The 14,564-nt window shown below is 38.8% G+C and overlaps 2 protein-coding genes across 2 annotated transcripts; one reads left to right on the forward strand and one right to left on the reverse strand.

Annotated features, from left to right (window-relative positions):
* Positions 1–3,639: 3,639 nt before the first annotated feature.
* On the reverse strand, positions 3,640–4,584 carry LOC123641641 (olfactory receptor 52B4-like). Its single transcript, XM_045556520.1, has one exon. The coding sequence runs from the start codon at positions 4,582–4,584 to the stop codon at positions 3,640–3,642; it is 945 nt and encodes a 314-aa protein (XP_045412476.1).
* An 8,073-nt stretch (positions 4,585–12,657) lies between these two features.
* LOC123641245 (RNA polymerase II subunit A C-terminal domain phosphatase SSU72-like) lies at positions 12,658–13,287 on the forward strand. The gene has a single exon (XM_045555796.1). The coding sequence runs from the start codon at positions 12,703–12,705 to the stop codon at positions 13,282–13,284; it is 582 nt and encodes a 193-aa protein (XP_045411752.1). The 5' UTR covers positions 12,658–12,702; the 3' UTR covers positions 13,285–13,287.
* Positions 13,288–14,564: the final 1,277 nt, after the last annotated feature.

Genomic DNA, 14,564 nt, shown 5'->3' on the forward strand with positions numbered 1-14,564 from the left:
GTTCACCATTTTTTAAATGCCTGAGTTACTCCATGGTATACATATACAACATTTTATTAATCCACTCATGTATTGATGGGCAATTGTGTTGTTTCAACATCTTTGTGATTGTGAATTGTGGTGCTATAAACATTCTAGTGCAAGTGGACTTTTTAATAAAATGTCTTTTTTTCTCTTTGAGTAAATACCCAGTAGTGGGATTGCTGGGTCAAATGTTAGGTCTACTTTTAGTTCTTTGAGGTATCTCCATACTACTTTCCATAGAAGTTGAACTAGGTTGCAATTCCACCAACAGCGTGTAAGTGTTGCTTTCTCTCTGCATCCAAGCCAGTGTCTGTTGTTTTGTGACGTTTTGATAAAAGCCATTCTCACTGGAGTTAGGAGATATCTCATTGTGTTCTTATATATATATACACATATGTATATATGTGTGTGTGTATGTGTGTATATATATATATATATATATATATATTTATTTATTTTGAGACAGAGTCTCACTCTGTTGCCCGGGCTATAGTGCCATGGCATCAGCCTAGCTCACAGCAACCTCAAACTCCTGGGCTCAAGCAATCCTTCTGCTTCAGCCTCCTGAGTAGCTGGGACTACAGGCATGCATCACCATGCCCGGCTAATTTTTTCTATACATTTTTAGTTGTCCAGTTAATTTCTTTCTATTTTTTTTTTTTTCAGTAGGGACGGGATCTTGCTCTTGCTTAGGCTGGTCTCGAACTCCTGAGCTCAAACGATCCTCCCACCCTGGCCTCCCAGAGTGGTAGGATTACAGGCATGGGCCACCGCGCCTGGCCTTCATTGTGTTCTTGATTTCCATTTCCCTGATGATTAGAGACACTGAGTATTTCTTCATATATTTATTGGCCATTAGTCTGTCTTCTTTTGAAAAGCTTCTGTTCATGTCTTTTGCCCACTTTTTACTGGGATTGTTTGATGTTTTCTTGCTGATTTGCTTGAGTTCTTTGTGGATTCTGGTTATTAGCCTTTTATTGGTTGTATAGTATGCAAATATTTTCTCCCATTCTGTAGGTTGTCTATTCACACTATTGATCGTTTCCTTGGCTATGCAGAAGCATTTTAACTTAATTAAGTCCCATTTGTTAACTTTTGTTGTTGCTGTGATTGTCTTTGGGTCCTTCTTCATAAATTCTTTGCCTAGGCTGATATCTGTAAGAGTTTTTCTGACCTTTTCTTCTAGAATTCTTATAGTTTCATGCCTTAGGTTTAAGAATGAAAAAAAAAATGAGTAAAAGACCCCCTCCCCCATGATAGACATATCTAAAAATACATACAGGAATAATTATAGTCTCAACCAGAGAGGAAAGAGAAAGTGGGGCATAAATAACATTCAAAGAGATAATGGCCAAAAAATATCCCAACATGATAAAAGGTATAAACTAATATATTCATGACAGTCAGAAAAATATGAAGACGTATGCACAGCAAACCCTACATAGATACATGATAATACATATCCTGAAAAAATAAAATGTCAAAAGATAATCTTAAAAGAATCCAGATAGGAAAGGCAGATTACATTCAAAGGAGCAACAATAGAACTTTCATGTCAAATCTTTTTCTCTCTCTTTTTTTTATTTCAACATATTATGGGGGTACAAATGTTTAGGTTACATATATTGCCCTTGCCCCACCCGAGTCAGAGCTTCAAGCGTGTCCATCTCCCAGACGGTGCGCACCACACCCATTGGGTGTATATATACCCATCCCCTCCTTCCCCCTCCCACCTGCCCGACACCCGATGAATGTTATTACTATATGTGCACTTAAGTGTTGATCAGTTAATATCAATTTGATGATGAGTACATGTGCTGCTTGTTTTTCCATTCTTGGGATACTTCACTTAGTAGAATGGGTTCCAGCTCTATCCAGGTACTATATCACCATTGTTTTTTGTGGCTGAATAGAACTCCATGGTCTACATATACCACATTTTATTAATCCACTCATGTACTGATGGGCACTTGGGTTGTTTCCACATCATTGCAATTGTGAAGTGTGCTTCTATAAACATTCTAGTGCAGATGTCTTTTTTATAGAATGTCTTTTGTTCTTTTGGGTAGATGCCCGGTAATGGGATTGCTGGATCAAATGGTAGTTCTACTTGTAGCTCTTTGAGGTATCTCCATATTGTTTCCCACATAGATTGTACTAGTTTACAGTCCCATGAGCAGTGTATGAGTGTTCCTATCTCTCTGCATCCACACCAACATTTATTGTTTTGGGACTTTTTGATAAAGTCATGTCAATTCTTAACACAAAAAATAGAAGAAAAAAGCACAAGATGGAAAATTTTGAAGTGCTGAAAAACCCCTGACAACTTAACATTCTATACTTATGAAAGTATCCTCTAAAAAATGAATATAAAATAAAAATAGTTTTAGGCAAAACATGAGATAATTCATCTTTTGCATTCTTATACTAAAGAAAATATTAATTGTTGGTGTTTGTTCATACTTCTTTAGAAAAAACCTTTCACTTGTTCTTCTTTGAATAAATCATGTTCACTGTGTAAATATTAGACAATTCAGAGTAAAATTATTATGGAAATCACATATATCTTATAATTCATATATATTCACTATTCATATGATTTTAGTATAGATTGATGTGATGTCTAGATAAATATATTTTTAAAAAATTACATGGTATTTAACTGACTGATCTGGACCTTACTTCTTTCACTTTTGATTTCTTTCATCTTCTGAAGGAGGTGGAAGAAATAAAAATAGATATGATATGGTTATAATTATACTTATAGTATAATTCCATTCCCAAAGACATAGACCCATATTATTATTTATCACTGTTCTTTAATATTGCAGGTTATAGATGTGCCATGATTAACTTAACCACATATGCTCTTTAGAAAACATTTCTTATATATCAATGTATTTTTATTTAATACTTGCTTAGTATGCTTTTATGTGAATGTACTATATTTGATCTCATGTTGAAAATTTCCATCCAAACAAATGACAACATGATTAAAAGTGTCGTGAACATAAGCATTAATAAATGTTGCTATGTTATGTGTATGAAGAGAGAGAAGTAAAATATATTTATGTAGCCACTCATTAATTTATATTAAAATTATATTAATGGTGAATATATATAAATTATAAGATATATATGACTGTTGTTATAATTTGTCTAAAAAAAAGCAAAAATTTGAAGATAGATATGACATGAGAGTGAATGGCTACAGAAATGTCCTAATGAGAGGAATAAAATAAGTACATCCATTCAAAGCATAGGATGCACTAATAAAGAATAATGATTACCCATGAAAGACCACTGACTCCAGTTCATTGCATTTGAACCTCCAGGCTAGGGGTAGAGAGGTAAACTAGTCTATTCCTGAATTCTATGAGTGAGAGAGCTAACTAAGTCCCCAAAGACACTGATATCCAGTGATTTTTTTTAAAGGCTTTGGAAGAAACATTCACCAAAACATTCATGATGTGATTGCTCTAAGACATCAAGACATAGCAGTCCTGTCACTAGTATCTCCACTGTACCCTTCCTTCCATGTCCTAATACCAAAGCTCACCTCAAGCATGGAGGGAATTCCTGAGAAAAATACAATACTAGTTGCCATTATTACAGTCATTTCTGCTTTGGAAACAACATGTGAACCACCTGGTCCCGGATCTGTTTAGTCTTAATTCCATAAATAATGGGATTTAACACAGGTGGAATGAGAACGTAGACATTGGCCAGCAGCACGTGGACATAGAGTGCGATGTGGCGTCCAAACCGCTGAGTGAGAACTGAGAAGATCCCAGGCCCATAAAAGAGGACGATGACACAGACATGGGAGCCACAAGTATTGAGAGCTTTGTGGAGAGCCTCTTGCGAAGGCATGTGGAAGACAGCACGGAGAATCAGCACATAGGAAATAAAAATTAGCAAAACATCTAAGACCAAGGTTGACATTAGCACAAAAAACCCATACCAGATGTTTACCCGGATGTCATCACAGGAAATTTTGGCTAAGACAATGTCCTTACAGGCAGTGTTTGGGAGTTCATTACTTTTGCAGAAAGTCAATCTTTTCAGAAGAAATGTTGCAGGAAAAACTGTAGTAAAACTTCTCAGAAAGATAAAAAGGCCAATTCTTCCAATCAGTGTACGTGTAAGAATAGTGGTGTACCTCAGCGGGTAGCAGATGGCAATGTAGCGGTCAAACGCCATCGCCAGCAAGATCCCTGACTCAGACGTGAAAGTAGAAGTGAGGAAGAAGATCTGAGTGATGCAGCAATCCAGGGAGATCTCCCCAGCTTGGAACCAGAACAGGGCCAAGGCCTGAGGAACTATGCACGTGGAGAGGACAAGGTCTGTTGTTGCCAGCATGCAGAGGAAGAGGTACATGGGCTCGTGGAGGCTGCGCTTTGTGAGAATAATGAAGATGAGCAGGCTGTTCCCAAGCAGGGCAGTGACATAGGAAATGAAGAAGGGGATGGAAATCCACATGTGCTGGTCCTCTAGGCCAGGGATGCCCAGCAAACGGAAGACTGTGTGGCTAACACCAGTGTGGTTTATGGTAGTCATGCCTGGGGAAAACTTTCAGGACCTCACTGCCTATTCACAGAGACAGAGGAAAATTGAGATTACACTCAAATATTTCCTTTGATGTCACCTATTGTTTTTGGCCCCTACTTGATCCCACTCCATTCTGAGGATGCCAGGAGCTATCATGCATGTAAAGACAAATCAGATATCCTGTGTTTTTTGAATGAGGCCTTTATCTCATAAATAAGATAGACCTTTATGCAATTAAAGAAAATTAGATGCTTAAGCTTTTATGTAAGTGGTACAAAATGAAACACAGAATACAGAGCACAGAAACACAATGGAAGGAGCAATTTACTTTGTATTCATGTTGGTTTTAAGAATATATTTATTTTGAACTTACCTTTAAATATATTTTAGAATGTCAATAATTGGAAAGTACACCAAGTGGAGGATCAAACAAGGTCAATTGGGAGTTTAAGAAGAAATGTTTGATATGCAAATGCCAAGCACCTTTGGAACCTCTCAGTTCTTTGTGGCTGTGGCTTTGTAAATTTGGGCAATTAGAGAAAAGATTGCAGCCAAAGATTTGCTCAGAATAAAAATTAAGGATCCTGGATTTAAAACTGTGAAGACATGGTTAGCCACAATGAATTAAGAGTTATGTCCTATCTTTTTACTACATAATGGGGAATAGGGGTAATACAATATGGGCTGTGAAATTATTTATGTTTGAAATTTGATGTGTTCCCTGTCAATATCTCTTTAGGCAACAGGGATAAAATTCTAGTAAAGACCTGAAACACTTGTGTGCCATATCCTCAGGCCACCTGGAGGCTGGGAAGTACATAAACAGTTCTGGTTTCCATCACACCACAGAAGAGGGGCTGGGTACTAACACAGAAAGAGGGCAAGTTGACCCAAATCCTCAGGATTGGTGGAGAAGAGAGAAAAATGTTAAACTTCTTTAGATTCTAGAACAAACACAGGTGGTTTAGTGGCCAGAGGGCTCCTTATTCCCCTGAAGCAGTCAGTACCATAATTTGTAAGAGAAATAATTTTACGCTATCAAGGCCAAACTCCAGGGCTTACCCTATCCCATGGCTTCTCTGAGTGTGTGTTGAATTTGACATCTCTATTTCCATTCTCAGGAGATGAGCTTGGTGCAGAAGTTCAGGGATGCAGGAAATGAAGACGTATACACGTCAATAACTTTCAGTATCTCTGTAGTTACTCGGTGCCTGGCTGGGGATCTGGCACCTAGTAAGGACACACAGTCATTCGTCCCCTGCCCTCTCAGGTTCCATTGTCCTCATCTCTGGAGTAGGAAAATCCACTCCTATTTTTGTTCTTATATTACTCTCTAAGTAATCGGTGAAGCTGTCTTAAAAAGAGAATATCATGTGACAGGAGCCCAGTAAAGGACATGCCTGCTGTGGATGGCAGCTACTACCAGGTCAGTCTGTATCCACACAGCCAGTATGAGAATGTATATATATTTAAGTCTTTGAGAAAAGCTGCTCTTCTGAAGGATATGGAGGAAATAAAAATAGATATGAAAATGCCATTCGGGGTTGATGGCCAATTGTGTGCACCACTATGTTGACAAAGTAATAGCCAGAAAAGAAGATCAAGGTGAAGCAATGTAAATCTTAAATAACTGAAAAGCTGAGGCTGAAGAGGACCTGCTTACAAATAAGGGTGGCTACTGGATGCTTTGGTGGTAAAGAGGATTTTTCTTCTGGGAGGCAGAGAAGAGAGGTTAAGGAACTCAGTGACTGGGGTCTGGTCTATGAGTGAAGTTGCAGGTACTTGAGTAGTTGGTTGTCTGCTCAATCTAATCTAAGACAACTTCTCAAAAGCCTCATGAATGCTCCCTGAGTCTTGATCCGGATTGTCTTCAGCATCCCAGAGAATTAACTTCTATCTCCCTGCTTTGTGTTCCTGAGAGAGTTACCCTTGTTCAGGGCATTTCTGTCCAGTATGTCCACGACATGCCTGTGAGAACCTTCTCCCCATCTCTTATTCCCTCTGACTTCACAAGAACTCCAATTATCAGAGCACCTAACTCAAGAATTGGAGGATATTAGTTACCTGGCAATGTTCTCCCAAGTGATTTTAAACCTTCTCAGGTCTGAGAGCTGTCCTTTTTCCTTGTATTTTTCCAGACCTCATCACACTAAGGTACAATGTAACTTCTCAAAGTGTTCAACAAAAGAACCAAATGACAAATATTGGGTGGGTGTGAAGGATCACGGCAGGGTAGTCATGAATAAGCCCCTTTAAGCCCTTGGATATTTACAGTAGTCAGGCTCTGGGGCCAGGTATAACTTTTTCTGGAGGGGCTTAGGGCTCCTTGGAACACTGAGAGCTAAAAAGGGTCTTCATACCCAGGGTCTCCTCGTTCTTCCTTTCTAGACAGCATTTTGCATTCTACTGGGCTAGCCCATATTTGTGACTGTGGTTCAGTGTTGTGCTGGTAACCCAGCTCCAATGCACACACAAAGATCAGTCCATCAATCCAAGTCCTGATTTGTAATAATGGCCGGTTTTGGCAGTGTATATACTCCAATCATGGTCATTGTTAAGGTACCTACATGACATCACTGAATGTGGAATTTGAAAGAAATGTGCACAAGTGAGCCAGTACCAGTGTCTCCACCTCACAATTGCTGCAGACTCTCCAACTCCGTCTACTCAACTCCAGACACTAGCCCTGGTATTGCTGACCACCTACTTTAGGTCCTATAACATCTGGTCTAGATAGGGGCATTCTGCCTCAAATTTCACTCACAGTGATAAAAAAAATCACTCACCTGCTTTAAATGGAGTTCTCATGAGTGATTTTAAGGTTGTCAGAGTGATGGGTGCCAGGGAACTGGGATTTTATGTATTTGCCTGAAAGCCTCCAGGGCAGCTATTACCTTAGGGAGCCTGGATGTAGAGCTGTTTTTTCAACAGCAGCTCCTGTATTCTATAAATGTTGGTCAAGTCATTATGGCTTTCTAAGCCGGCCTCATCCACCCTTTCCTCTAAACATCTTCATCCCTTCAGTAGGCATCTCATGTACTTATTTCTAATAAATAAATTTTTAGCATTACTACATCAATTATTCCTGTTTTCATTTTACAGGTTTTGGTAAATATTAATTCCATTTTCAATGAGCACAATTTGTAAATCATCATATTAATTGTTTTAAAAACATAGTATGAGAAAAGTATTACTTTGTAATTTAGATAAACTTGAATTAAATTTATAACATTTCAAGTTATTCAAATTCTCGAATTTGTAATGATAATGTTTTAAATATTAATGTTTATATTAGAATACTTGAATGTCTTCATAAAATTCTATTTGTCCTACTTGTGTGAGTCAAGATCAGCTATGAAAAACATTCTGTACTCTTTTTTCCTTTGGCTACCAAATAATATACATTTAATTTTCATTTATCTTATTCAGTAAAGCTCCTCTTGCTGGTAAACTTATCTCTTTCTTTATATATTATTATATTTTTATATTTTTGTTTAATTAGTCCATATAAGCGCATATACACATATGTGTAAAGGAGAAAGAGTTTTATGTTTAAGAAATATCTTTTTGTGTGTCATAGGGTATTTAGCAGTGCCAGGGACTTGTTTAGTGTTAATAATAGTTATTGGGTGTAATTTACCTTTTGGGGCTTCTGACCATCTCTGGTCATGTTGGAGCACTGTGAGCCATGGCTACTGAACTGCTTTTGTAAAGCTCTTTTAGAGTACGGTGTTGGATTGTTCCTCTGACCCACCAAGTGAGCTTAGTTGAGGGATACAGAGAAGGCTGGTCTCTCTTTGAACCAAAGAGTTTTTATAAACATTTCTTAGCACTCCACGAGACCCTTTGGCATAGCTGGTGAAGTGCCCACATCTGTTAGCTTTCTCCACGATCCTCTGGCTAAGTGCCACAGAAGCTCCTCTGGCTCCGGGAAATAATTAGTTAGCACTCCCCAAGAGCGCTCTGCAGGACTCTCAGGCTTTTTGCTGTGCCAGAGCTGCATTGTGTTCAACTAACCACCCCACTTGCTAAGCCATGTCTCTTTCTCTAACCACACTCAGAACACATGCTATACTAAATTTTAGATATTTTCTGTTTTGTTTTGGTGCTACAATGAAATTGTTCACAATTTTATTTTGAATTATTTGCTGTTAGTATAGAAAATATAATTTGTTTTTGTACCTGAGTAACTCTGAACCCATTTTGGTTCTGAGGGCTGTTCTATTAGTAAATTGTTCTTTGCTTAATTAAACCTTGTTAAGTTTAATTGGTCTTAAGTTTTTCTTTTAACATAAGAAATCACAGTAGAAATTAGAAGCAATTGTGAACAGCCTTACAGTGTAAATATAACATCCAAAACTGCTGCATGTAGCAAAAGCAGTGAGTGCTTAGAGAAAAATCTATAGCTCAAGAAACATATTTTAGAAAAGGAGAATAGTTGAAAAGCAACTATCTAAACTTCTATTTCAAGAAGCTGGAAAAAGAAAAGCAAATTGAATCCAAATAAAGTAAAGAAAGGAAATAATAAAGGTAGGGGTGTAAATCCACGAAACTGAAATCAGATGCAAAATAGAGAAAAGGAACAAAGCCAGTGTTTGTTCATCATAAAGATTAATAAAAGTTACAAACCACTAACAGTACTGATAAAAAATAGTAAAACAGATAAATTTCTACTGATAAAAAATTAGTAAAACACATAAATTACCAATAACAGAAATGGAAAGGGTTATCACTGCATATCCTGCCCATCTTAAAAACATAATAACTAGGCATTGAGAACAAATTTACAGGAGTAATTTGAAAATTTAGATGAAACAGACTAATTGCTTGAAAAACACAGCTTTACCACAGCTGATTCAAGAAGAAACAGAAAGTGTGAACAGTCCTCTATCCATTAAAGAAATTGAATCTGTAATTAGAAACCATTGCACAAAGAAAGCACCAGGCCAGATGTGTTCCCCAAATCTTTCCAAATCCTTCATGAAGAAATAAAATCAATTGTGGTAGACAAAATAATAAACACCCAAAGATATCCATGTCCTAATCCCCGGAACCTGTTAATATGTTACCTCACCTGGGAAAAAGGACTTTGCAGGTGAGATTAAGTTAAGGACCTTGAAATGGGGAGAGGAGCCTGGCCTATCCAGGTGAGCCCAATGTACTATAATCACAAGGGTCAGGAGGGTCAAGGAACAGATTCTCTCCTAGAATGTCCAGAAGGAGCACAGTTCTGCTCACCACTTTATTTTAGCCTGTAAGACCTGTCTTGTACTTCTGACCTTTAGAACTTTAAGGTAGTAAATTAGTGCTGTTTTAAACCACAAAATTTGTGATAATTTGTTATAGTAGTAATAGGAACCTAATACACAAATCTTTCACAAACTCTCATAGAGAACAGAAAAGAGGTAAGGCTTCCCTATTTATTTTGTGAGGTTAGCATACCCTTGATATCAAAACTAGACAAAGACATAACAAGAAAGAAAATGCATATGCCAGTATATCTCATGAGCCAATGTTAAAATCTAACAAAACATGAGCAAATCAAATTTAATTATGTGAAAGGATTATGTATCATGACACGGAATAAAAGAGTGATTTGACATTCAAAATCTAATCAATATAATTTACCACATTCATATAATTTCAGCAGATTTTGCCAAGGAAATGGACGAAAGTTTTTGTATTTGCAGATGATGGATTGTATAACGATCAAATTTATGGGAATAAAATGGAAATGATTGGATTAATTTGAAAGTTTGTCAGAATGGATAAGGGATGTATAAAAACATCACTGGATTCCTATATGTAAATGAGTATGACAGAATTCATAATGAGCAATGTCATTCAAGGCATAAAATATAAAATAAATGCAAGCAAACAAGAAATCTATTTGACAGGAGGAAAACAGGAAAAATGTTATCTTGCATTTTAACTCAAGATAACAAAAAACAACTGAATATAAATGTTAACTATTAATGCTAGTTATGCCAGGAAGATTGGAGTTGTGACCTGGACAGGACACATGGACATCAGTATAGATGTAGTTCACACATTTTTATTGGTTTACCTGGGTGGCGTTTATCTTATAATGATTCATTAAGCCATTCATCTGTGTCATTGGTTTCTTCTTGGTGTGTTTTTTAAACTGTGAAAAGGTTTCAGAGAAACACTGAAATAAAGGGGTGGTGGTGGTAGGAACGTTCTCTGGGTGGCCCTGAACTGACCAAGTTCTCTCCTTTTTCTCATTTGTAGTTCTCAAGAAGAAATGTAGAATGTGCTAGACATACAACATATAAAATAGGGAATAAATGGCAGGAATGGCCCGAACTCTGTTCCCATCTCTCCTAGAACAAGGTGTCCTACAACACCTTAGCGTAGGGTGTCACACTGTCCCTGGGGTATAAAACCCAGGGCAGGTTGCTTTTTGGGTGTCCCTCAGCTGGGATGCAAGTGGGCCGGGTGCAGACGAGACTCCATCGACACTGTGGAGCTTTCCTGAGCCTTGGTGTCTGGCTTGCCACGAGCCCCAGCCTTCTGCTGTGCTGTCTACGTGTAGGCAATAAACCTGCTTCATGTAAGTTCTTGTGTGCCAGTGTCTGTCTCATGGAACTCTTGCAAGTGATAGAAATTGGCCCACCCAAGCTGCAGTGGGCCCAGTGTTTGGAATTCTCCTCTGGCATGGATACCAGTGCACAGTGAACCTGCTTCACAGAGGAAACACTTTGTAGTCCAAACAAAACAAAACAAAACAAAAAAAACCAACCCACAAAACCCTAACATTAGAAGGATGTTAATAGCTTTATTTGGAATTACTTTTATTTTTATTTCCCCTCCCTCTTACTTCCCATGTCCAATCTATCGTGATGCCACCTCTTGGTTATAGAAACATTTTCTGACTGGTCTTCCTAACTTCACTCCACTCTGAAGAGAAAGAGCAGAGAAAGCGATACTTTCAAAATGCAAACCTGATCTTTAAAAACTGTTATTTGGTGGTGGTGTGTTTGGCTGAAGAACAGGATTCTAACCCTTGTCAAAACAGCAATTTGGGCAGTAATGAACTCTGTGGGTGGGCCCTCGTCCAATGTTTGCAGTCTCCTTTTCAGTCCCTTTTAAAAATGTACCATTCTGAGTCCACCTGAAGGGCATACAGCTGAGCTGTATGCTGTCAATGCCTTCTGCTCATGTTCTAGTCCTCTGCCTAGACGCTCACACTGTAAATTCCCACAGCCCCTCCAAATCACAGGCTAATGCTCATGCCTGGAGGAAAGCACGTTCCCACTTTTGGTCTAAAACGATGTCTCCTGAAAGCTCCCCAGAGTCTCAATAACTCATTCATGTGTGATTACTTGATGTCTGTCTTTCTCCCTCTACTAATATTGTAATCCTGAGAGCAGGGCTATTTTAATTTAGCTACTTAAAATCACACAAATACAGGATTTATTAGAGTTTATGCTTGTATCTCACCAGCAAACATACTAGATCATCTTAAAAACACTTACTGAATTAATTAACTGAAAGTGTGCACTTTAGATAACATGGGTTCTTCCTACAAAACATGGAAAAATACCACATATGCGATTTAAACAAATCTAGCACTTTAGGAAATGGAATAATACAACTCATTTCCTGGGGGTACTTCTATTTTTTATCGAGACACTCTGATGGGGGAAATTTGACCTAATATCTTTTACTAGAATTTCCGTAATCCTCCCTGGTGAAACATTCTCAAATGGGAAACAAATCTAATGCAAATCAACAGTAAGCAGCAGCAATTTAATGGAGCACCAAGTCAGCAAAGAACCAAGCAGGCAACCTCCAGATGTCAAGGTGCTCCTCATTGGGTGGAGCCAGGCCTGTTGGGAATTAGTGTTTCAGGTGATTCAATCACCTCGAATGTTCTCATGATTAGATTAGGCTGTGAGATTGTGGCTCATTATCATAATTGAATCAATCAAGAAGGTGTGCAGTCCCCACCCACCTTGTTAAGATGACTTAATATAAACCTCTTTCCCGCTGTTTGACTCTGCTTATTTGGAAGAGCTGCACGTAGAGGGTATCTCCGGGCTTTAGGGTTCCCTGCAGCCCCTGCGGCCCCCAGGTCTCCCTGAAGTGCCCAGCGCCGCCACGATGCCCTCATCCCCGCTCAGGGTCGCCGTGGTGTGCATGAGCAACATCAACAGGAGCATGGAAGCCCACAGCCTCCTCGAGAGGAAAGGGTTCAGCGTCCGTTCCTTTGGGGCTGGATCTCGTGTGAGGCTCCCAGGACGGAGACCCGATCTTCCCGCGGTTTATGATTTTGCCACAACGTATCGACAGATGCACGACGACCTCCGAAGGAAAGACAGGGAATGCTACACACAGAATGGCATCTTGCACATCTTGGGAAGAAATGAGAGGATCAAGCCCCGTCCCGAAAGATTTCAGCAGTGCACCGAGTCCTTTGACGTCATCTTCACCTGTGAGGAGCGTGTCTATGACAGGGTGGTGGAACACCTGTCTTCCAGGAAACAGGGGACCTTCCAGCCCGTGCATGTGATCAACGTGGGCATGGCAGACGACCCGGAAGGTGCCACCCTCGGAGCGTTCCTCATCTGTGAGCTGTGCCAGCGCCTCCAGGAGGCGGGCGACATGGACAAAATGGCTGGGCTGCTCCGGCAAGCGGAGGAGAAAACGGGAAAGACTTTTTCTCACACCGTCTGCTTCTACTGAAGATCTTGGCTGGTTCCGGCTTCTTCCTCCGTAAGGACGTAGGCGCGGAGCTTTGGACTCCTCCATACTTGCTGTGAGAAGCACCTTCAGAGACTTTTCACTAAGTACTGTTTGTGTTATTTTTAGATATACCACCATGGAGAAGACTGAGGAGTAGCACTATTTAATGGGAAATGATGAGGACTACTATCAGTCATAAAAGCACTCCAAATGTGCTGAACATTGTTCCAGATGCTTTGTATAGAAGAAGTAATAATGCTTACATCTCTTTGCAAAGAAGTTACTTTGACTGCATTTTACAGAAGAGGAAACCAAAGCTTTTAATGGAATTACTGGACAAAATTTGCTTAAGGCTATGCGGCAAGTAAGTAACGTTGTACAGATAATCACCTTTTAAACAAACATCCTTCTCTGTTTGAGTGGTATATTAATTGAAATTTTTATTTCTTTAATGAGGGTATTATATTTGCAAATTTAACATAGTAATGTTTTTACATGTAGGTTATGCCTTTTTAACTCATGCTGACTTTAGGAGATAAAACTCAAGGTGGATAAGGTAATGCATATTATTGTAAGACTTGAAATTTTCTATTCAAATAGCTTACCAAGTGAAATAAAATGAGATTTTAAAAATATAATTTAAATAAAAGGGATATTCTTATTTATGTTTTTGGGATAGATTCATACCACTATGCTGCACACTATTGTTTAAAGCTTATGGATTACACTGAGAAAAAAACATTTTTTTCATAATGAAATTTCATGAAAACTTAAAATGTTTGTTTGAATATTGAGAAAATCAGGTCATAAGCCTAATGATGTTTTCAAGAGGAAACATCCTTGGTAGTGGCTCCAAACAATGTTTTCTAATAGGAGAAAAATAGATCAGAAGTAGTTGGTCATAGATGGAGTAATTTACATGATACTTGTGGAAGCAGATTTATTCTGTCAACTTAAAATAACAGAGAAATTGGCTCTCAAAAGGCAATGCGTTCATTTGGGAATAAAGAATGGTAATGTGGGAAGTACATGCTATGACAAGTCACAAGTATATCCAGAAAGGTTGAGGAAAGGGGAAACTTTTCGAGGCAAAGGGAGGAGGCCAGGTAAACTCCTTTGAAAGAAGGTTTGTTGGCCACAGAAGCTCGTTGCAGGAGTTGATGTAGCTCAGTGGGCGGAGACAGCAGTTGCTAGGGAAGTGTTCTTGTGAGAGCACCTTACCTGGAATGCTGCAGTCTTGAAGATAATGCCCTGTTAGAATATTAGCAAAAGACCATGAG

Source organism: Lemur catta, chromosome 7 (genome assembly GCF_020740605.2).
Source record: "Lemur catta isolate mLemCat1 chromosome 7, mLemCat1.pri, whole genome shotgun sequence".
Classification (NCBI taxonomy): Eukaryota; Metazoa; Chordata; class Mammalia; order Primates; family Lemuridae; genus Lemur; species Lemur catta.